We start from the raw sequence: 22,317 nt of genomic DNA on the forward strand, positions 1-22,317 counted from the left end.
TTTTATCATAACCACAAGTGAAACGGTGTGAAGAATTCGGCGTATATGCCGTAAATGAAACTGCTGAATTTAATGCAAGATTTTTCCAATTTTATCCAAAAATATTTACAGTTAACCACATTTAGAACCCAGTTATGAACTTTGTAATGGAGACAGACGAATCCAGTGCTTCTGAAGAGAATAATTCAGGTAAATGCAACAATAATTCTTCTGATCATGAAAATTTCCACTTGACATTCTGCAATAAGTTCAAACTGACGAAAATGTAATTCTGGCAATGAAACATAATTGTTGTCCTTTTGAAAATTCAAAACAAAAGGAATACTCGATGAACGGCTAGAAAATATTTACATCTATGTACCTTAATCTACGTTTTACTTTTAATTACGTTTTACTTTTACCTAAGATCGTCCCAATTCTTACTTCAAATTTCAAAGCATTAGGAATTTTGTAACACTGCATATCTTTCAAATATGTTGTAGACACTTTTACCAGGTTATCTATTTCAATTGTTTTTCCTATATTTATGATTTTACAGATGCATCATACATCGTGGAAGCATCTGATTCCGATGAAACCATCGAAGACGTGGTGTCACTTCCATCCACAGATAGCACGTTTGATTTAACGCTACCTGCAACTCACTCGGTAAAGTGATGCAAGTGAGACATACTCACTTTTAAACTTATGAAATAAATAACAAACACTTCTTTTCAAGAATGAGTGGACTCATAATTGCATGTTTTATTTGCGTCAAGATTTTTATCAGCGTCAATTTTCACCTTCATCTTTTTCACCTTCTCAGTATTTGGGAAATAACTTGGAGGAGCTGAGAGGTCGGACTATTTTGGATGATGGTATATATATGAACCTGCCGTTATTAGTAAAACAATCGGTCATTTTATTCCCTGGTCAAACACTGCCACTAACTGTCCATGGAAGAGATACTATCGAGATGCTCCAAAAGTGTATAGACAAGGATCGAACTTTTGGTGTTGTTTGCTTGGATCGTGACAAAATGATCCCTATTGGAACAACAGCTGAAATTTATCAATACAAATCAGAAATTCAATCATATGGGTTTAGGGTGAAAGCAAAGGGGAGACAACGTTTTAAAATATTGCGTCTAATACAGGTTTGTCTCTACCGAATTAGTCATATTTAACATCTTTACTATCTATGATTTACTGACTTCAATCGGTTTGTATAAAATTGTTTTCTGGCGATTTCACAACATAGATACATTATTGACAACATACTTTTCTTATGAAAGGGCTCGGGCAAGATATCTGCTGATGTTAAAATACTACCAGAAATATCACTTGGACCACCGTTATTCGACGAGCGATTAGTCAGCTTGGATCGCCTGAGAACACCTCCCACTAATAAACATCAAGCAAAAAGACGGCAAATATTAGAAAGATATGACGCAGTAGCAACTCCTTGGCCATCCTGGGTCTATAGACAGTACGATTCAAGAATACTTGCAATCAGAATCAGGCAGTTTTTACAATACATTGAAACACGTTAGTTTCTATGCTATTAGCATATGACAAAAATTATCATAACCTCTGACAGGAATATGATTGTCTTATAAATGGTTATTTGGACTTTATGCAAAGTATTTATGAGTACATCAATGTTGATTAAATTATTCTGGTTTAGAGGGCAGTAGTATTCCGGAAGATACAACAGAATTATCATTTTGGGTTGCTCAAAATCTACCACTGGACGACAGCGAAAGAATTTTATTACTGGCCTATAATTGTGCCATTCCTAGGTTACAATGGGAGATCAAATATCTGGTCAAGGTACATTAATATGGAGTAGTTAGAATTTTAACCAATGGAACATCACTAACCAATTTCCAATCGATATCTGTGAATTAATTCTGTCTCAAACAATTTACTTTTCTTATTCTTTCCATAATTAACGATACTAATTTGATTCATATAGGACCGAGTTTTCACGTGTTCCCAATGCAATGAATTCATTGGAAAACAGTCTGACATATTTCCTATGAGTAAAGAAGGGCCGCAAAATGCTTATTGTAATCCTGCCGGAATTATTCATGATACGGTGACTCTATACAAAGCTCAAGGCCTGGTACTTAGCAGAGAGGAGCCGTGTACAGATTTTAGCTGGTTTCCAGGGTACAACATTTGCTCTTATACTTATTTGTGCCAATCAATATTTTTCATCGGTTAAATAAAACTGCTTGATCTCTAAGTACTATAGATCATTCTGCAGCTCTTGCAACTACATAGGTAAATCCTGTAAATAATTCAAGTGAAATTAATAAAAGTTTTATTCAGGTATGCTTGGACAATAGCTTCATGCAACTGTGGTGTCCACATGGGATGGAAGTTCACAGCAGTTCAGAGTGATCTTAGACCTGTGGCATTTTGGGGACTTACTAGAAAAAGCTTACGATCAAAAAAACTTGGCGCAAAAGGACAACACTGGAAAAGTAGAATTCAAAGATATAACAATTCCGACGATTTTTTGACATGGTCTGAATAGTTAATGACAATCATAACCATAATCATATATGATTTAGTACTCAAAAAATTAATACAGATAATATTATATGTAAGGGTGAAAGCTGTAACTCATTCCGATTTTCCATTGATAAGTTTTTACCGTAATAATTGAAATATTTTTCTAACAAAAACAGAAGCATCAAGTGCAGTTTATTAGTATATACTACAGCAAAGGGTGCACCGTTATGGCACAGTTTATAAAAAGTTACGAATTGTTTTTGCGATAAAACGATGCTGAATGTAGGATAATGAAATATTACATACATTTTAAGCGAATGTTATACGATCAATTTCTAGTTCGCAGCATTGTACAGTACGTTACGATTTCTAGTACAGGTGGTGAAGTTATAACCCACAATTTCTGTAAAATAAAAATAATACTATATTTTTCGTCATAGTAGGCATAAAGTACGTTCAAATATGCACCATTTGCGGGCGTAAAGTTGAATTTTATGCCCTAGGTATGAAACCTATTATTTAACCCATTCGCTTTTTTGTACATTATAGTGTACAATCTTGATTTACGATTTTCTCGATATACATATACTGCATATTAAATAATTGTAAAGTATATGAAATAGACGTCAAATTTTCTGACAAATCGATTCCCGCTATTTATTTTGTAGAATTATTCTCACACTGCAGGAAAATCGCAAATTTGGAACCAAACTAAAGTTCTGAAACATACCAAATCATTTCGAAATCGTCCCCAAAAAGTGTTTCTTTATTTTTCTGTCTCAAATAATGGTATTTTGAGTAAATATTTTCATTTTAAAGGGAACGGGTTGATATATTTTAGGATCTATTCGTTCTGAAATGCTGGATTGAGTATCGCTTAATTTATTGTAGCTGCCGCAAAATATTTAGCCGCTCACAATTAGAACTTCGTTTACTGCAAGTATCTAAAAGTCGATACATTAAAAGTGATTTACGCAATTTGATACTGTTGAAAAACGTATGAAATTGGTGAATCTCAAACCCTTTGTAAAGTTCAATCACGTGGTTCCGTTTGTTAGTAACATATTTGTTAGGAAAGTGTGCAATATTTTGTACACAAAAAATCAATAAAACAACCGGTTTTCATCTGAAACAAGCAGTTACACTTATTAAAATTCTTGGAAAATCGAATAGAAGAGTGCAGATATCATTTTCAATTCTGTACAGCGCCGGGAATGAAGAATTTGTTGAAGTTAAAATTTATATAACAATCATTATAATAAAGTTTTTAAAAGGCCTGTAAACATCCTTGAAACCTTTACAATATAAAGATTTAAATTGTGTTTAGTTTTTCAAGTTTACCAAAAAATAAATCCCAGGAAAACATTCGTTATTCTATCTTATTAAATCCGTCGCTAGTCTACATTTCTCCCGAAAGTCAAATTCCTTTTATTACCTTTTATTGGTGGAAGAAGACGCCACCAGTAATAAAATTACAACATAGTTGCATAATCAATTTCAAGAGTTTGCCCTAAGACTGTTCCTAACAATGGTAGCGAATATAGTGATCTTTGAGTTAGCATAAGTTTTTCATCTACATGTATGTACAATTCGTGACTGTAAATGAACAAAATTTCATTCATCAAGGGTAAAGGTACTTTGACAAATACTTCGAATCAATCGATTAATTTTTGCTCTCGCATATCGTATATTTTTCGATTACCTTAAATCAATCAATAAATTTATAATAATCATATTTCAATTTTTCATTCATTCGCTTGTGTATCTATTCGTTTGCGACATGACATTAGTCATCAAGATCGCTACGCGCTCATTCAATATTGTGTAATTTCAATTTATAATCATATTAATAATTAGACGCTGTCTCTTGTTATTTTAATAATTTTATACAAATTGCGGACCGTGCTGGATGATTGTAGAAAGAAAAAGCTCAGCAGCTGTCCAATCTTTGCATGTCCAAAGTACACATTTGCTTTTTTTAGGTGCTTTTCTTTAATACCATATTTTTAAGAGGTCTTCATTTTGTTTTCGCTCGATTTTAATACTGCACAACTGTCCTTAACGTCCAGTGTGCCAGGTTCAAATAGAGCAAATCAAAACGAAAATTGTACATCGCGAATACAAATTGTGTTTCTGCCCTTAACGTTCAAAATACTCAACTTGAATGCAATTTGACCTCTCTCTTCATGCTCAGCGTGTTTTGTCAGAAACGAGAACACAGGGTAGTGTTTGAAATCAAGGAAAAATTTTCAAATCATAAGCCCAATGATTATCAGCTGTCAAAGTTTATCAAGTCTAAGCCAAAGTATATAGAATAGTGTTGGTTTTTTATAATTTTAAATTATCGTATAAATTTGTAGTGGTTATTTTTCTATGTTCTGTCAAAATTCGCAAAATGTATAACCTTGAGTTAATATCGTGATTCTAATAGTATGGCACTAAGTATCACTAGTGAATTGTTCCAAAATCAATTTTCCTTGATATTGTCCACTATAGCCCTGTGGTTTCCTGTTCACAAAACTTCTCGACAATTCTTTTTAAAATTAAAAATTTTCGGTACATAAATGTACAGTATACATATGCAATGTATATACAATATACACACATACTGTGCCCTCCACCGAATGTCACCACACACAGCTGTCTATATCTTTTCCTTGATCATTGGTGAAATCGCGGATTAAATTGGATAACTACTACATACTCTGATATCTATTATGCCATAATTTTGGATTCACAGGAAGAAGGAAAGGTAGGAGAGATTTTATGTAAACAGTTAGTCTTGATTAATGTCTAGAACCATGAATAAATACAGAAATACCACTAGGCTGCTCTGAATATTAAATCAGGAAAATGAGGGACAGGTACGTAGCAAATTAAATTACAGACTGAACTTATGCAGATCGCCACTGGAAGATGTGATGTTGTGTTACAAAATCAGATATAATAAGTGACCCTTTTTCAACCTTCGACAAATAAGCCAGTGCTTTCACTAACACTGTTATTCAATTCCTGTAATGGCTATACAATTAATTATCATCAATGTTTAGATTGAAATAAGTGCCGTATAACTTACAATTCAATTGTGCTCCTTCTTTACTGTTTTCACTGTTGAAATAGTAAAAATCTATTATACTTCAACTTTCTCTGATACTGAAATTGGCAAATCTGACTAGGTGATAATCTGTTTCGATTCTTTGTTGGCTTGTCACAATCAAAGCCGTGGACGTTCTTCACATTGTCAAAATTGTATCAAGAATTTGAATTTAAAACTGTCTGAAGACACGTTGAATGCGGAAAAAAGTGAATAAATAATCAAAATAAAATCGAATATTACTACTTGTTTCAAATTATGACAACTATTTTCTGGCTCTAGAATAATTTGCTGATTATAATGGGCTGAAAAAGTAATTGTGCTAAGTGTTTTGAGTCACTTGTGGCAATCCTTATTGACTTGAACTTGTGAATTATACTCTATTAATGACTTTTGATCTAGTAAAGAAATGCGAAAGTCTCAAAATGCTTGTAATAATGTCAATACAAACACCACTTTAATATTGCACAATCATCGCAAATGAAATCTCTGTTTCTAAACTTAGTTCGAATACCTTCGAGAATATGCAGTAAAATGTCTCAGGTGTAATATCAGTAATTTTGAATATACATTGTTTAAATATATATATAACCTTATCCGAAGGTGGATCAACATATGCTTGTAAATCAGGAAAAAAAAATTGCTAAAATAGTATTTCTATTATTTTTTGCATTACCAAATACACATTGGCTCGAAGCCAAATCAAATATTTCTGGAAATAGATATAGACATAAGTTAGAAAAGGTACGTCACCAGCCACTGGCTGTTTCTTACACTCTGATGCCTGCACTGTGTATCGCGTGGTATTGGTATGTCCGCCTGTTTTCATGATGTTTACAAGTCTGCAACAAGTGATAAACTCCTTTAATGACATGATATTTGATTCCACTGACCGTTATGTTACTAGGTCTATCCTCAATGGAAATTTTAGTTTCCAGTAGGTACAACATATCGTATAATAACTCACTTTCAATCTCAGATCCAGCAGAAATAAGTTTAGAATGCGATTGTGTCCCTGAGCTTGGTTGCTGACCATTGTGTGGCGCCGAAGACGATGTCGCAGCAAAACCTGGTGGTGGTTGCATTGCCCAGTGTTGGGGCTGGTTCTGCTCCTAAAACGAAGAATAAATTAATGTTTCAATATTTGCAAGAAAGTCATTTTCCAAGATTGGAGCTCAATAGACTCAAGGTGTGAAAAACTAACCATAGACTAGAGAAAATCGAGAGCTAATGTATTTGAGAATATTTTTCTATTCTCTTAACACATTTGGAGAACATTCCATATCATTTTATCTTACAATGATCGAATAGTTTTTAAATTCCGAACTCAGGTACACATATTTGTCAATAAGATCACTTACAAGAATCTCTATTGATTTCAAAATGTAGTAGGCAAGTGATAAGTATAATATTTCTTTGATTAATATCGGTATGTGATTCAATTTTTAATTAAGTTTAGCATTTTATGTGCCAAAATATCAAAGTAATTATTGAAAGCCAGAAGGTTATCAACATTTTTCGGTACATTATAGATTTTCAACAGACCTGTTGTGTTGTATGAGATGATGTGTGCGGAGACTGAACGTGAGGGAATTGCCAAGTAGCTGTCGCCTGGAAAGGAACTGGTCTAGATGAGCTAACAATAGCTGGATCAATTGAAGTCCAGTCAGCATTTGGTCCGATGTTATTCCACCCTGTCTTTTGGTGTAGAAGCTGTTGGTGGTATTGCTGTTGTGGACTGCCCACTTCGCACCAATCTTTTAAGTTATACACAGCATCGCCGGCACATTTACCAACGCCTGAATAAAGAGCATGGTTTTTTATTGTTTGTAAAATCATCATTCCGTAATGTCTACTTTTAGAAAGTTGAGAAGGTGAAAGAGAACAAAATAAGAGACAATCTATACCTTGTGAACGAAGTAGCGGGCCACCATTGGGTAGAAAAGTATTTTGCTGTGGAGTTTGGGCACCAGTGAACAATACCCCAGATGAGTGACTCATGAATGGCAGTATCTTACTACCTGCAGACATAAGCAACTCTGTAACACAAACACGAGTCCATGCCATTGTACATTTTTGCCACATTGTAAATATCTACAACTACAATGGAAATAGCAGTTTATTGTTAAGAGGTAATACCTGTATCTTATTGTCACAGTTTATATCTAAAATCACTTCAAGTATACAGCTTTCTGACTGTTTCAGAGTCGATGATGGAAAATGATGATCAAATAGTTTTCAGCTACAATTTCCAGAACTAAAAATTGATTGCCCGAAAATTTTGATTCTTCATAGTCAAAAGGGTCTGGGTCAGCTATAAAATAGATGCATTCACAGGGACAGAAGAAAAAAAAAACAAAGAAAAAACATGGAGCATGTATCCGTGGAGAATTTGACGATAGTGACGATTTTATTTGACACGCGCTAGCGAAAATTAATTATTATTTACCGGAAAGAACATTGTTTGTGGGAGCCGGTCGCGGTATACCCAAACCAAAGGAGTTCATGTGATTTGGAGCCGAACCTGGAAAGCCTGGTGGTGGTAGACGACTGCGCTGTCCAAGATTGGTTGATGTAGCTGCCGTAGGTGCAGGGCTTTGAGTACCGCTAGGCGGTAACAAATTTGGTGGAAGTCGAGATAACAGGGAATGTGATTGCTGCAATGCTTGAAGGTTCTGCATATGTTGTGCTTGTTGTTGCAAATGAGCAATGTGTGCCACCTATATTGAGAAAAACAAGAACTTTTAATGTTACATAAGAGTTAGAAATGAAAGCAAGAGATATTTCATTAGGTTAAAAAAGGTTTAAACTTTGAGATTTTCTAACCTGGGGGAAGTGTTGTTGGCCTAAGCTCACAAGGCTTTGTTGTTGCACTCTGCTTTGTTCTTCTCGTTCTCTTAGCTGTTGTTGTTGTTGCTGCTGTTGCTGAAACAGTCTCTGGTGCTGCAGCATTTCATTTTCCATCAATTCTGCTAATGCTTTTTGAGTCTCATGAAAAGGATCGAAACCCAAATCATCATCAGCCTTTATCTCTGTATTTACTTCACTATGATGTTTATTTAAGTCATCCAACGACGTCTGACCGTTTTGTTTTATGTAATCACAATTTTCTTGATTTTGTTGCGCCTGCAAATGTATGCAAGTGTCTGTAAGTAATGACCAGACAAATGTTTCGTATTTACAATAATTACCTGCATTACAAGCCTCTGTCTCAACGAATTTTGTTGAAAATCAGCCATAAACTTCGATGCTGGTGAATCTGTGAGAAAATTTGTAGCAAATACAGTTGCATTTTCAGCCAAAGTAGCATATCTCGAATTAGTGAAGACTTCTCCATCAATAAATTCCTCGGGATTGAAAGAGACACCTGGTGAACTAGACGGGCTTGGCTTATGTGTGGGGAGATTTGTCTGAGAAGGTTCGGGTTGAAATCCAAACGCAGCTTGCCAATCTTCACTAGAGTGGACAGTAGGTAGGGAATCAGGTATCGATACCAATCCCGTACTCATCCAATCTAAATTTGTGCTCCCTGTTCAATAAACCAATTTTTGTCATTATTTTCTAAAATCCCTAGAAATATAAACATAAAAGTACTTCTGTATTAAAAAATTAATACCACAATCAAATAATTAAATCTGTATCGTATGCTAGTATTGAATAAATTAGTTATAGTGCTTTTATACAATTACTTTGATTACCCAGATAACAACGTGCGTTCAAATTTGACAGCAAAATGACAGCAATGCTTGTAAGGTGTTGCCAGTAAAATGAGAACAAGGTGTGTCCGAAATTGCTATCAAAATCAGAAAAAACTATTCTGTGCAAGAGTTATCAAGAAAAAGTCGCTCAACACAAGCAAGCCTTGCCATATTACGAGATAACATGATTATTGCTTTACATTTGCTACGTAAAAATTATTCACAACAAACATTCAGTGAATTGGTAAAACGAATTGCAACTAGTGGAATAGACTTATTGTACAGACACACTGAATTATCTGGGTATCTGAATATTCAATATCAGTCTTACAGATAAAATTGGACAAATGCCTGATACGCATACCGGTTTGTGACGTTGGTGGCGTAGATACAGTAGATGATACTTTCTGAAATGTATTCGAACTAAAAAAGCTGTTGTTATCCGTTTGAAAGATGGATCGATGATTCAGTTGTATTTGCGACCCGCCATTATGCACACGGATACCAGGGGGCAGTTGCTGTGAGCCATCCTGAGATGAAGTCGTGCTTGCTGGTGATGTACCTAGACACGACACGTACAACCGCTACACTACGAGATGCGATCTACTTGTTTTAAGGTTCCTCCAGAATGCCAGAATAAACAGCTCCCAACAAAATGATACCAAATAATTTCCTCCATATTTTGTTGTTACCTTGTTTAAATGTTAGAATACTGTAATTGCTTTAATGCTATTGATTGCATCTTTGCCCAGAAAACTAATCATGTGATACAAACAAGGAAAATATGATAAATGCAAGAGAAGACTAGACAGATTTCTTTTATCTTGAGATTTTAGTTCTGAAACAGATACTGAAGTACGTTACAAGAATTAACTTCTTTCAATAACGTGCGACATGTGTCAAATGCAAAAATGGAAGAGAAGCTAATTTTCTGGTTCAAAGCAAAGATAAAAATATCACATATGGGATATCTTTCTCTATATTTTGTAAGAAACATGACTAGGGTAATTTTGGAAAAAATTATCTATAGTCAAATATTAGGATTATACAACAATGACTGAAGTCAGTTAACATCACCAACTCATGGGTATCTCTACGTGCGTGCCTGTGTGTGCGAAAAATTTCTATTTTTCCATTATTTGGATAAATCGGTTTTATTTGCTAAAGTACAGAGACCATTTGCATGTAAATTAAAAATTTTGCTGATGCGACATGAATCACAGTTCTAAATTAGATCGTTATCAATTTGTGTTATTATCTCGATCTAAACAGTGATTTTATTTGGCTGTATACAAAAGTTGACAGAGATCCTCGGATAAACCAATACAATCTGTCTACTTTCAATACTTACCTGACAATTTTGTTAAGAAAAAGAGCAACATGTCTACTAAAATCTCAAAAATTAACGATTTTCTGGGCAAAGTTCACGTTTATCTAACTAGCCTATTCTCTGTGTAGGATAAAAATAAGCACACACGAAGACACAACACGATCAATTTTCTGATTAACTCTCTTTATTTTGGCATATTATATTTTTTTATAGTATGTATCATTCTACACTCTTCAATAGGCACTTGGCATAAGTATTTACTCTTAAAACACATATTCATATTTATAGTATGGCAGTCTTTCCTGACTATTTAGATCATAAGATCCACATTAAAGCGCATAGGTACGTTTATTAGACACTACAGAGTATTTTAAGCTTTAAAGAATAAACTGAACATCATTTTCGGAAGACCATAGATGTTTTTTTAATTATACCCGAAGGCAAAGCCTGATTCTAACCGGAAATACTGATTCTTCAATTTACGAATTTAGGAAAGAGAACGGAGGAAATTTTACTAGTTACTAGTCAGTAATTGGCCAATCGTTTGGTTTTAAAATAACAGGATCATAACTTTAATACATGATTACAGTATTCAAATGTTTTCACAATGAACAAAACGTCTGAATTATTCAGTCAGTCATAACGTATAATTGCGACCAAATACGTTTGATCCAATTACGAGCTTTCAGCTTGCAAAATTGAATATTAATCGAGTTTGCATAGGTCCTATTTCACATTGATTTTTTTTTAAATATTGCGATATATTTCACTGCTATCGAATACAACTTCCCTTGCTCTACTATGAAGAACTGTGATTGAATACTTAAGTGATTCTTATACTGTGTTTCAATAAAATTGTTGTATTTCTTCAGATTGTATAAAAGAATATCAGGAAGATTTCTTTAAAATGTATATATTATATCTATCCTCCCCGTAGTTAGTAGAAATATGCATTTGTATAAATACAAAATTAATAACAATGAAAACTAATACTTTATGTTTTCATAAATAACAGCAAGTTAGTTGGTAAGTTGAGCAAAAAGCGTATTTGAAAATCAATTACCATTAAATAGAAGAAATTCGTGGAAATTGTAAGAAAGTCGACTACCTGTTTCTCACACGGAAATTCACAAGAAGGTTATATTTTATAGTACAGCTGAACAATAATGGCTCAATTTGACTTTATATCATCAAATGGAACTAAAAGCGGAAGTTTTTTTCAACTGCTAACCATTTCTCTGGGTCAAAATATGTGAAAAATGGTAGGTTTGAGAAACTCTTTTTTTTTTAACTTTCCTTAACCAAGTGAATAAACTTTTTATGGAATCTCTGGAATTAAACCTTTCTTAATATTGCCCGAAAATTTAAAAAATTTTTTGGAGTATTTTTTGATTGAATAAGACGAAGATATTAAAAAAAATAGCCAATTCCCTTCATGCCAAATGTGGCATGCTAAGCACTAAACGTTTAAATACTTGAATATCCGCACTTTATGTCCACGTACGCGTCATAGACTTTGAAATTCAATTTTCAATGTTATTTATAAAGTATGTGCAAGTGATTTTTCATATTCAAAATCAAAAATCACCATAAATGTCTAAAAACGTATGCTACTTATTCTACTAGTGTCTGACTAGTTTAAGTAAAAACTAATGCAGATATTTAATAAGGCTTAATTGATGCGTTTTTCAAGTGCTTTGATTACTACGAAAATTATGATCACTTTAATATGGCATTGTTCTGAATTGTTATTAAATCGACGCAATGGAAACCTTATATTTTAAGAAAGTACCCACTATCTGAGAAACCCACAGCGAAATACACAATCAGTTCAATAAAAGACAGTCGAGACAGACAAAAATAACGGCGAGTATAAAGAACTCACCTAACACAGCTACACTGCCAATTTCTTCGGAATCCACTAACCCTGCATTGAGATTTGTAGAATCTTCTGTGCTTGAAACGGTACTAGCTGGCGTACTGCCTTCCCTTGGAGGATCACTTTCGCTCTCAGATTGACTTCTTTCACCATTTTCAAAGACACCATTAATCTTTGGTTCGTCGTTCTGGAATTCCGATGGATTTTGATCCTTACTTTGTGTATTGTGTTGATCCATTTTACTCCTACAGCTCGACATTTGTGTATTTTCACTAACTGAATCGACCGAAGAATCGAGAGACTCCTTTTGCATGTTACTCTGCGTCTGTAAACTAGTTTGACCATTTGTTGAATTTGATTCAGACCGAGAACTTGTCCGTACTCCATGTTTTTCTTTATTCTGTGAGTTTTTGTGTTTGTTGCGTGCAGCCTGTGCTTTACTTTCACTATTACTTTTTCCTCTACGACTCAGACCTCCTTCGCCTTTGTTGTTGTTATTTTGTTGATTTATCGTGACAGCTGGGTGATTTTGCTGTATGCTTACACTTCCGTTTGTGCCATTAGATTGTTGCACCGGCGTATGCACAGGTGGAGATGGTTCTTTACTATTTGTTTGTGTGCCTGTAAACATTTTCCCATTTTAGTGGACAATTTGCATGTAATTATACTCAAAAGTACAAAAACGAAATGAAAACATGATATTTTTAATATCGATTCGACATGTAACGGTAATATAATGGAAATAGAAAAATAAAAGGGGCAAGAGAGGGTGTCATGCTGAGTCAATTGGCCTATAGAACTTGTAGTTTCCAAAGCATTGTTCATGAGATAAGACCAGTTGAAAAGTTGCATTAGGTGCCGGCATGTACCAGTATTGAATACACGGCAGTGATTGTTCAGCAGTCTGGTCGATAGGTGTGCTGGATTACTGATGCGGGTCCTACCACTTTCGAATTTGAGAATTTAAAACAAAAGTAATTTGGAAAAACAATTTACTACAAAAATCAATCGTTACAAGAGGTGCTGAAAGTTATAACCTTTAACTTGGATGCATAGTCGAGCTCAACGAAGTAGTGACTGACGCATTGATTCAAAGACATTATCCACCTAATCTGATGTTTTAAATATTCGTATCATGCGAATGGTATCTCAGAGACCTCATGTTCTATAAGCGAATTTAGTCAACTCGACACCCTCTATTACTTCCCTAAAGGTTTACAGTTAGTTTTGGGATACCCTGTTCATCCCATTTGCTTGTATGTTTTTTTATCAGTCATTCATTCCTTTCTAGCTTTAAAAAATTTTGACATATAATTTAATAGATTTGACATAGTTAGTTTAGACTGCTAGTTAGTTTAGCAATATAAACTCAATAATTATCAGATCACACCTAACTAAAGACAATAATGATAAAAAAATTAAATAACATAAAACGTTCGACTTACTATTTGTCTGCCCAGGTTGTAACGAAGGCCATGCTTCTTTTGTTTGTGTATTCACCGTACCATTCTCGCGAACTGTGCTACCTGTCACTGGTGGCGATGGCGTTGGTTTTCTGAAAAAGATGTATAAAATGTCAATCATAACAAGACGAATCTACTATTTTTTTTTTGCAAAATACCAAGAATGTAAACAAGATGCAAAAATTTTTATTTACCGTTGTATTGCAGATGCATGGGCGTGTAACGACTGTACAAGTTTACGCTCATACTCCTGGTGTTTGCCTTGATGCATTTCTTCCTTTGTAAAAGAGGCTTCCTGGTCACCAAAGTCATGAAGGTACATACAATCTGGTTTCGGACATGCCTGATTACGCATGAAATGCGAACAGTACTTTGTGGTCCCTAGTGACGTTTTGACCGTCCGCCCATCAACTACTATATTATTTACTGCTTCTATAGCACGCAACGCATCTTCTTGTCGCTGAAGTTGTAAAACATAGATAATAAAAAATCAGTTTAAATCGGAATTGATTGCAAAAGCACAGAGTATGATATGAAAGCACAGATAATATGAGACCAGTCGAAACAGTAAAAAGCATAGATAGAAGTCAAAGATTCTATTGATATGTACAGGTTTGGTGTACAATTATTAAACAAGCACATTTTTTTAATAATTGACGCCAGGGTTTCAAGAGTACTTTTGTATTCCTCTTATTTTGCAATGCCCTTTACATAAAACCCTGTAAAGTTGCGACTTACTTGATACGTAACATACGCCGATGCACTAGGACCCTGAGACCCTGCATAAGAGGTACTTTGATTTATTACAACTTTGTGAATCTTCCCAAACTTCCCAAAGTACTCGTGTCGCTTAAGAACCTACAAAAATTAAAGTCATGGCAGATACTGTACACTAATTTATCCCTACAAATAATGCAAAACTAATTAAAACAAATAATAAATCTTAGATGCCCGAGGATAGCACTTTAGGCGATAATATTATTAGAATATCATGAGCACAATATTGAAACACAAATTATTTCAGTTTGAGAAGTAATGACATCTAAATCTTAATTTTAGTAACTATAGACCCATAGATTTTTGTTAGGTGATTGAATAATATCGATTAAACAAAATACCATACTTCCTCGATTCAACCGTTTGTTTTAAGATATCAGGAAATGTTCAGCACTTACGTCAGCATCTGCCAGCCGCATTGGCAAACCAACAACAAAAACAAGATTTTTTTGCACCACCCGAACGTTTGCAAGATGTTTCCTGTTCTCAGTTACGCGTTGTTTTCGCTGCTGGTCTTTCAGTCTTTTCTCCGCCTTCAACCTAAATAAATATCGCTTATGTATCAACGTACATGACAATTTGTATAGAATATAAATAAAACATTGTGTTTTTACCCATTCAAAACTGTTAATTCATAATTCTACCTCATTATTGTAACACGTTTAACTTGCAATCTCGAAAATAATTATCAATGTATATTTAATGTCCTAGTATGTATGAAAATTAATCCAATTGTAACTTTTTTTTAGAGAACTGAGATATCAATCCTATGGTTCACTGGTCTGCTGAAATTTAATCTGACAAGTTCAGGACTTGTGCAAAATATCAAAGATCTTCCAATCAAACTGCAAATGGGGAACAAATAAAATCCAGTTTCAAAAAGAGTATGCTTCAAAGGACTGGTAAGCTGTTGCAATAAAACTGTATTATTCGAAATTTGGTTGCACACACCTATATATGCAGAAAAGCTCTTTTGGAAGTTGGATGTACAGTCATTTACAACATTCAATCATAAATGAAATTACTAAATAATCATCTATGTACTAAATACAAACATAGTTATTATACCTTGCTATTTCTTCCTTAGTTAGAGGCTTAAAGTCTGCAGGGTTTTCAGGATATGCTTTCCGACAAGCAGGACATAAACCATTTTCATCAGTACGGATTCTGTGCCAGCAAAAACGGCAAATTTGGTAACCACATGTGCACGGATAAAAGTTCAGATCGTCCACCTCCAACGGTTCCATGCATAGCGGACATTCAACCGCATCTTCTCCACTTTGATTCAAAACCGACATGCTCCTTATTGGAACTTTGCGTGATAAGTTTGGAAAAAAACTGAAGTACACTTCGAGCCTAGAGTTCCTAAAAAACAGACGCAAAATTAATCTCTTTAAAAAGTTATGAACATCAATATCTAGTTGAAAAATTTGGATTACTATAACAATACTGAAAGGTAGATTGATATATATATAAAGAAGAATAAAAGAAATAGGTGTATTATATGTAGTTATTGCATGATCTAAGGCTGTCTATAAAAATAGAATTCTAAGATTATTGACTACCAAATTATAGGTACGTAACGTACTGTTTAGAATTTCAATTTTGATCGCAATACATCTACCATAGAATGGAGATGTTTAGTAAAGGATGGATCTTTTACTTCGATCTCTCCTGGTCTACATGCACTTATATGTCTACGTAATTCAGTGCTTAGAAATGCTAAAATGTTAAAAAATAAGGCAATTACATTGGATGTACATCCAAATGGAATTGTGATTCTAGAAGTATCATATATTATACCATACCTATGCTCACTTATATGTTTCTCAATAACTTTATTACAATTAATTATATATTACTTTTGCTAACCGTTCAGTTCATCTCAGTAAAAGGCTATCACTCTGACTGCAATGTCTTATGAAATAATAATTTTTTTACTCACGTTAAAACGTATGCCAATTTTTTCTATACTGAGCCAATGGTAAAGCCTAGGATCCTAGATTGAGTTCTATTTCTGATAACTACCTGAAATCAAAAGATTGAATTCTAAGTAACAAAGTAAATTTCATACTATGGTATTTCGTAAATTTTAAACGATCAAGTAATGATTTTAATTAACGATTATTGCTTTTTAGATGTGAAAATATTTCATTCAGAAACAGTCTTTCACCTTGTTCAAGTAGGACATGAAATTACTAGAGAAAGTGAGCAGTTGTATCATTGTGCAACATGCTCTACAGTAAATTTTGATACACGTGGAATAAGAAATAAAACATAACTGGATGAATACTACTTTGTAAAACACCTCGTTATGTTAGGAAATTTAAATGTAAACCATGGTGCGAGTAAACTATTACTAAATCGCTATGGTTCTGGACAAAGTGAATTTCTTGGAAAAAATGTGTCATACCATCGTAGTGAATCATTACATACAAACTAATAATTCCAAGGTAAAATGTCATATTCAGCCTTTTAATTACTTTCAAACATATGACACAATATGACAAAAGTATTTAAAATTTTTTTATACACTTTGACAATATTGAGCAATTTATACGGATTGCTCATGATTGTCACTTGGATCATCATGAATCAAAAATGGGTTACCACAATATCATCATAAAATGCAAGGATTAACTTACAAAGAAATTTTATATTCACAAGAAGCAGCGGTATTACATGGTTCAGTAGCAATGCCTGTTTGTAATAATAAAAAAAATCTGACGAATTGATAGTTATTTCAGAGACTGTTGATTTTCAACTATCACCAACAACAAAGCACTATGTTTTAACACAAGTAGGGATGTGATTAGTGTAAAATCAGCACATTCACATAAAGATTACCAAGAACTGTCAGTTGCTCAGACAAAGGATACTGATCACTAACTGAAGATTTGACAAACACTGGTGGTGTAAAATGAGTCGTAATATGATTACCGAATTTATATTAAAAAACAAGGACGTATAACTCAACTTATTCAACGCATTTGAGACTCAAAGATGAGTTAAGACAACGTAAACAGCTGTTAAAACTGATGGGAAACGTCAAGTGAGAGGCACAGGAGGGGTGATAGGAAAACGGTGGAAAATTATAGAGTGGGGAGTGACACGTAAAAGAAGCGGAGGGCGGGGAAGGTAACCGAATAACACTGTGCAGCATACGAGGATAAGCGAAGGGTGGGAGGGGAACGAGAAGGGAGGGGAGGGTGAGAAAGAGGAGTGGTGGGGAACAGACCAATGTAGCTACGCGAATAACATTAACCCAAAGAAATCTCTACTATTTATTAAGACCATAAATAAATCTTGGCCAATCTATATTCCGTCAATATCCGTTGCGTTACGTTATCTACGCCCTGAATCTACGTCCGAAATCATCATTGGTGAAAATGGAAATAGCCAATGAAAGCCAATTGTTTCATGGAATTTCCAAATTAATATTCAGATATGTACGGGACGTAGTAGAAATAAGTCAAAAGTGGGACCCCTCCCACGAAACGAAAAGCGTAAACTCTTTGAAATACACTATTTTACTCGCAAAACCTTCATTGAGTCTTGAGAGCTCACTGTTTTAACCTTAACTTGGCATTCTTACCCTGAAATTTTCAACTTCTCTAATAATATCCGTGTAAATTTGGAACGGACACTTGCACGATCGTTTACCTCATTTGTATCTACCCTAAGAAAAGTTGTCTTTTCAATCAAATGTTTACTTACGTATCAACTTTTCCACTACAAATCTTTTCTTTACTGGGAAATTTTTATGGTCGACGAAAAATAGCCGTGTGCGCAGTACTGGCGCGCAGGAGCGGACGTTACCCCTCGATGAAGCACGTCAAAGCCCTCTATGGTCAAAACAAATACCAAACTCGACAACGAATAAAATACCGTCGAAATTCTGTGCTATAGTTTTTGCCACGGTCGTTTTTGTACACCTTCGGAGTCGTTGATATTGATAGAATATAACCCGCGAATGAATTGCTACATCGATGCATGTTTTTAAAATTTTCCCGTTCCCTTATTTTATCCACTGTGTTCATAGATTTGTCGATGATATTATTTTTCGTTTGCATTTAGCGCGCAACTCACGCACCAAAGCCGGATATTACTCAACTGATTGATGCGGCTGCGTTCATTGGCAATCTGTCAATTTATATGTGATTTTATTCCTGTTATCTTTCGATCTCAAACACAGCTAATTTGACACAAGAATGGCAATGTTATCACGTAATAACCCTGATTAAACTCTAAATACGGATCACGCCTCAATTTAATTGTAGTTGTGACAACTGTATAATCCTGGGGTACCGACGATTTTGTATCTATGACAAATGAAGAAATTAAATGATTTTTCATAAATGACCGCCATTCCTACTATGATGTTAGCTTAGTAATCTACCAATGAAGTGATTAATTGAAGGCCGTTACTCCAATGCCAGGAATGGCTGGAAGTAAAATGGATCCAATGCCAACCATCTTTTAGGCTGCGTTCACTCTTTAGATTATTCCGTGGACAAAAACAGAAATATATTTTTGTCTCATTTGCCGCCAAACCAACCTCCAAGTAGCGCGAAATAATTATTTGTCTGTTAAATTTATTAAAAAATATCCGAAACTCGTTTGATTTAACTTACCGTCTCACTTGAAATTGTTAGTCTCATCCTTTTGTGAATATCCAGCAAACTTTAACGCCGTTCATACTCAATCATTAGCTTTCTAAAAATTTAATAATGGCCAAGGTACAACTCGCTAATGTAGCCGTTTTGGATAATCCTTCGCCTTTCTTGAATCCTTTCCAATTTGAAGTTACTTTCGAATGCATCGAAGAACTGAAAGAAGGTATGTATTTGAAAACGACACTGACGCTGTTGTTGCATATATAGATAATTCATGAATATCTCAAAGCATGCTAAAGTTGTTTGCAAAAACCTGGCAGAACATAACGATGAAAAGTCAGGCTACAGAAAATCTGAACTCTTGACATTTGGCTGCGAAAGTTCAATCCCTCATTTCTGACATCCTTACTTGAGTCAACTAGGGCGAAAAAATTTTCGAAGCCAACTTTTATTACTGAGCTACTCAATGTGTAATTGATCTATTTCATTTTTCAACAGATTTGGAATGGAAAATGATCTATGTTGGTAGTGCAGAGTCGGAAGAATTTGATCAGGTTCTCGATACAATTTACGTGGGACCCATTCCTGAGGGAAGACATATGTTTGTTTTTCAGGTAAGATTTTGTAAAATTCTTGTTTAAAACCAAATAAACACTCGGATGGGTTATTTTATAATTTTATTCTCCATGCTGAAAGTGATAAACGCTTAAAGCGGCTTACCGTTTGGTAAAAGTTATGAAATAACCACCCTCGGTTGAAACCACAGTACTAATCTGATATCGGTTTTGAATATTTGAAATTTGTCTACCCGTATGTGATTAACAAGATTTATTTTTATGCATCTTTCACAGTAAGTGGCAATATGAATATCCAAAGATTCCTACAGACATGTTTTTGAAATTTTAGATAGATACTTTGTTTGAATGTTCATTGAACCAAAAAAATGTATATGTTTAATAAAAATGGTGTGAAATAATAATCCAATCCTGAACATTTGTCACAATGATAATTGAAGTATATACAATTGCTTATTCAGAATTTCCTGTATAATTGCCTTCCTCATGCGATAAAATAAAGTCCGGAGCCCCCCTTTTTAAGAAATTATATTTTACACTTAGAATGCCTGATATCTTTGAAGAAATTCTTATGACAACATTCTTATTTTATATCGGAACCCTATAAAAATGGTGTTAACTGAAGTGAGTTACTTTCTTAAAAATTGCTACTTCTCAGTTGAATCATTCACATTCAGCAATGGCATGTAATTTGTGTGAAATGAAAACTTGTCGATTCGATGAAGAAGAATCTTAATGCTAAAATGTTTCCTACAGGCGGACCCACCAGATGTCAGTCGAATTCCTGTAAATGACGCCTTAGGAGTGACTGTGGTTCTTTTAACGTGTTCATACCGGGGTCATGAATTTGTTCGTGTTGGTTACTTTATCAACAATGATTACACAGACACAGAATTGCGTGAAAATCCTCCCACCCAACCCCTGTTTGAGAAAGTTCAGAGAAATATACTTGGTGACAAACCACGAGTGACCCGGTTCAAAATAAATTGGGACGATGGAGTGAATTCAACTAGTGCCAATGTCTCCGATAGTATGGCAGAGCAAACAATGGAAGAAACTACGCAAGATACCCCGTCGTCTACCTTAGGTTTCACAGAAAACACACAAAACAGTATGGAAGTGATGTGAAATTGATGCGCTAGAGACAGAACATTTAGGTGTTTATCATTTATCTTTACCAAGCTCTTTATCTGCTAATGTACATTAGTTTCAACTGTTTTCGAATTTCGCGCAACTTTTGTATTGTTTTATTCCATATAGTACTATACATTAACAAACATTGATAGATCTATTCCAGAAAGTTATACGAAACTGAGAAAAACATATTTGAACAGTACAAGGTTTACTAATAAATTGTTAGTCGTAAATATTGAATGCAATGGACAGTTATTTAGCGCAATTGCAATAGCATGTACACATTTGAATTACTGTATGAAACGAAATTTTCTAGTAATCGATGACCGACAAAGTATTAAAATTTGCCTTTCTTTGTAATGAAGAAAAATGGTTTGTTGGTTGGGGCACAGATTATAGTTACCTTAACTTGTCATTGGCCACATCTGCAAAAATTGCCCTAGTCTTATTTGCAGACCCGTCTTATCTAACTGATTGTCAAACAACACCCTTTACTTTTTGGTTTGTCATGTATTCTATCAGAGAATTTCTTGAATGGACCAGAAATCATTTCTTCATAATCAAAAGCACAAGTTTTTCAGTGTTGAAAGGTTACTACGTTTCATCATTTATCAAGGTAATAATTGAATTGGTCGTCAAAATGCTGTGATTCAATAATTTGCAAGTTAGTTCTGGAACGTGGAAGCCATGCAGTGATGATGGAAATGTGAATTTTTGCACCAATTTGGTTTTAGATTCTTCTGTGAAGATATTTCAACCGAGTGGTGTTTATTCTTTATTTCTTTATTTTTTCGAAATATTTGAGCCTGTTGACGCTGTTGAGACAACTTGCTTAAAATACTATTTCCCATTTAAGAAGTAAAGTTTAGTATTTAAGCTATAGTTTTGTTCGTTCATGTAAATACATTGAAATAAAATGTGATGTTATCTTTTCTACTTGAACGTAAGTGATAAACATAATAAAACTATTTTTTATTCTTGAGATGTAGTTGTAAAGGGTAATTTTTTCATGTTCGTTATGATTTCTGCTATTCACAAAAATAAATCGAAAACATCACTGTTACTGCGAACTATTAGATAAAAGTTTATTAAATTTTGAATTCTCCATTGAATTGTTATCAATACACACTTTACATCATCGACTACGAAATATATTTTGAAAATCGGAAGGTTCTCTGACCTGGTAAATTCACCAGATATGAGGGTTTTCCCCAAAACTGGCCTTGGCATCGCATTCGAACATTTGAATA

General features: G+C 34.3%; 3 protein-coding genes across 10 annotated transcripts; 2 read left to right on the top strand and 1 right to left on the bottom strand.

Moving 5' to 3' along the window:
- The first annotated feature begins 23 nt into the window (after positions 1-23).
- Positions 24-2,555, top strand: LOC124187776 (protein cereblon). 2 transcript variants are annotated; one of them, XM_046579912.1, is made up of 7 exons: positions 24-189; positions 539-648; positions 806-1,135; positions 1,271-1,526; positions 1,666-1,811; positions 1,957-2,153; positions 2,316-2,555. In XM_046579912.1, the coding sequence occupies exons 1-7, from the start codon at positions 135-137 to the stop codon at positions 2,521-2,523; spliced, it is 1,302 nt and encodes a 433-aa protein (XP_046435868.1). In that variant the 5' UTR covers positions 24-134; the 3' UTR covers positions 2,524-2,555. The 2 variants fall into 2 exon arrangements, with proteins under 2 accessions (XP_046435868.1, XP_046435869.1); XM_046579913.1 differs by having other exon boundaries at positions 1,274-1,526.
- Positions 2,556-6,365: 3,810 nt separating this feature from the next.
- LOC124187773 lies at positions 6,366-18,568 on the bottom strand. Of its 7 annotated transcripts, none has more exons than XM_046579901.1 (16): positions 18,460-18,568; positions 16,688-16,770; positions 15,811-16,107; positions 15,141-15,282; positions 14,704-14,823; positions 14,160-14,425; positions 13,948-14,057; positions 12,509-13,123; positions 9,658-9,855; positions 8,787-9,124; positions 8,422-8,721; positions 8,045-8,315; positions 7,503-7,634; positions 7,141-7,394; positions 6,563-6,707; positions 6,366-6,437 (listed from the first exon to the last, which is right to left on the bottom strand). In XM_046579901.1, exons 3-16 carry the CDS (start codon positions 16,038-16,040, stop codon positions 6,430-6,432), a joined length of 3,129 nt encoding a protein of 1,042 aa, XP_046435857.1. In that variant the 5' UTR covers positions 16,041-16,107; positions 16,688-16,770; positions 18,460-18,568; the 3' UTR covers positions 6,366-6,429. The 7 variants fall into 7 exon arrangements, with proteins under 7 accessions (XP_046435857.1, XP_046435864.1, XP_046435863.1 ...); XM_046579908.1 differs by having other exon boundaries at positions 7,503-7,616; positions 8,120-8,315; positions 18,460-18,530; XM_046579907.1 differs by having other exon boundaries at positions 8,120-8,315; positions 18,460-18,530.
- A 671-nt stretch (positions 18,569-19,239) lies between these two features.
- Positions 19,240-22,049, top strand: LOC124187779 (histone chaperone asf1). The gene is made up of 3 exons (XM_046579917.1): positions 19,240-19,581; positions 19,857-19,972; positions 20,690-22,049. The coding sequence occupies exons 1-3, from the start codon at positions 19,473-19,475 to the stop codon at positions 21,059-21,061; spliced, it is 597 nt and encodes a 198-aa protein (XP_046435873.1). The 5' UTR covers positions 19,240-19,472; the 3' UTR covers positions 21,062-22,049.
- The last annotated feature ends 268 nt before the right edge of the window (positions 22,050-22,317 follow it).

Source organism: Neodiprion fabricii, chromosome 1 (genome assembly GCF_021155785.1).
Source record: "Neodiprion fabricii isolate iyNeoFabr1 chromosome 1, iyNeoFabr1.1, whole genome shotgun sequence".
NCBI classification, from domain to species: Eukaryota; Metazoa; Arthropoda; class Insecta; order Hymenoptera; family Diprionidae; genus Neodiprion; species Neodiprion fabricii.

Bases quoted from the DNA above. Each gene is read 5' to 3' on its own strand.
- LOC124187779 (XM_046579917.1), top strand. From the start codon at position 19,473: ATGGCCAAGGTACAACTCGCTAATGTAGCCGTTTTGGATAATCCTTCG. The intron at 19,582-19,856 runs GTATGTATTTGA...ATTTTTCAACAG, and splicing joins CATCGAAGAACTGAAAGAAG to ATTTGGAATGGAAAATGATC. The intron at 19,973-20,689 runs GTAAGATTTTGT...TGTTTCCTACAG, and splicing joins GACATATGTTTGTTTTTCAG to GCGGACCCACCAGATGTCAG.
- LOC124187776 (XM_046579912.1), top strand. From the start codon at position 135: ATGAACTTTGTAATGGAGACAGACGAATCCAGTGCTTCTGAAGAGAAT. The intron at 1,136-1,270 runs GTTTGTCTCTAC...CTTTTCTTATGA, and splicing joins AAATATTGCGTCTAATACAG to AAGGGCTCGGGCAAGATATC. The intron at 2,154-2,315 runs GTACAACATTTG...AGTTTTATTCAG, and splicing joins GATTTTAGCTGGTTTCCAGG to GTATGCTTGGACAATAGCTT.
- LOC124187773 (XM_046579901.1), bottom strand. From the start codon at position 16,040: ATGTCGGTTTTGAATCAAAGTGGAGAAGATGCGGTTGAATGTCCGCTA. The intron at 14,058-14,159 runs GTAAATAAAAAT...CATCTTTTTCAG, and splicing joins CATGCATCTGCAATACAACG to AAAACCAACGCCATCGCCAC. The intron at 7,635-8,044 runs GTAAATAATAAT...TTTGTGTTACAG, and splicing joins CACAAACAATGTTCTTTCCG to AGTTGCTTATGTCTGCAGGT.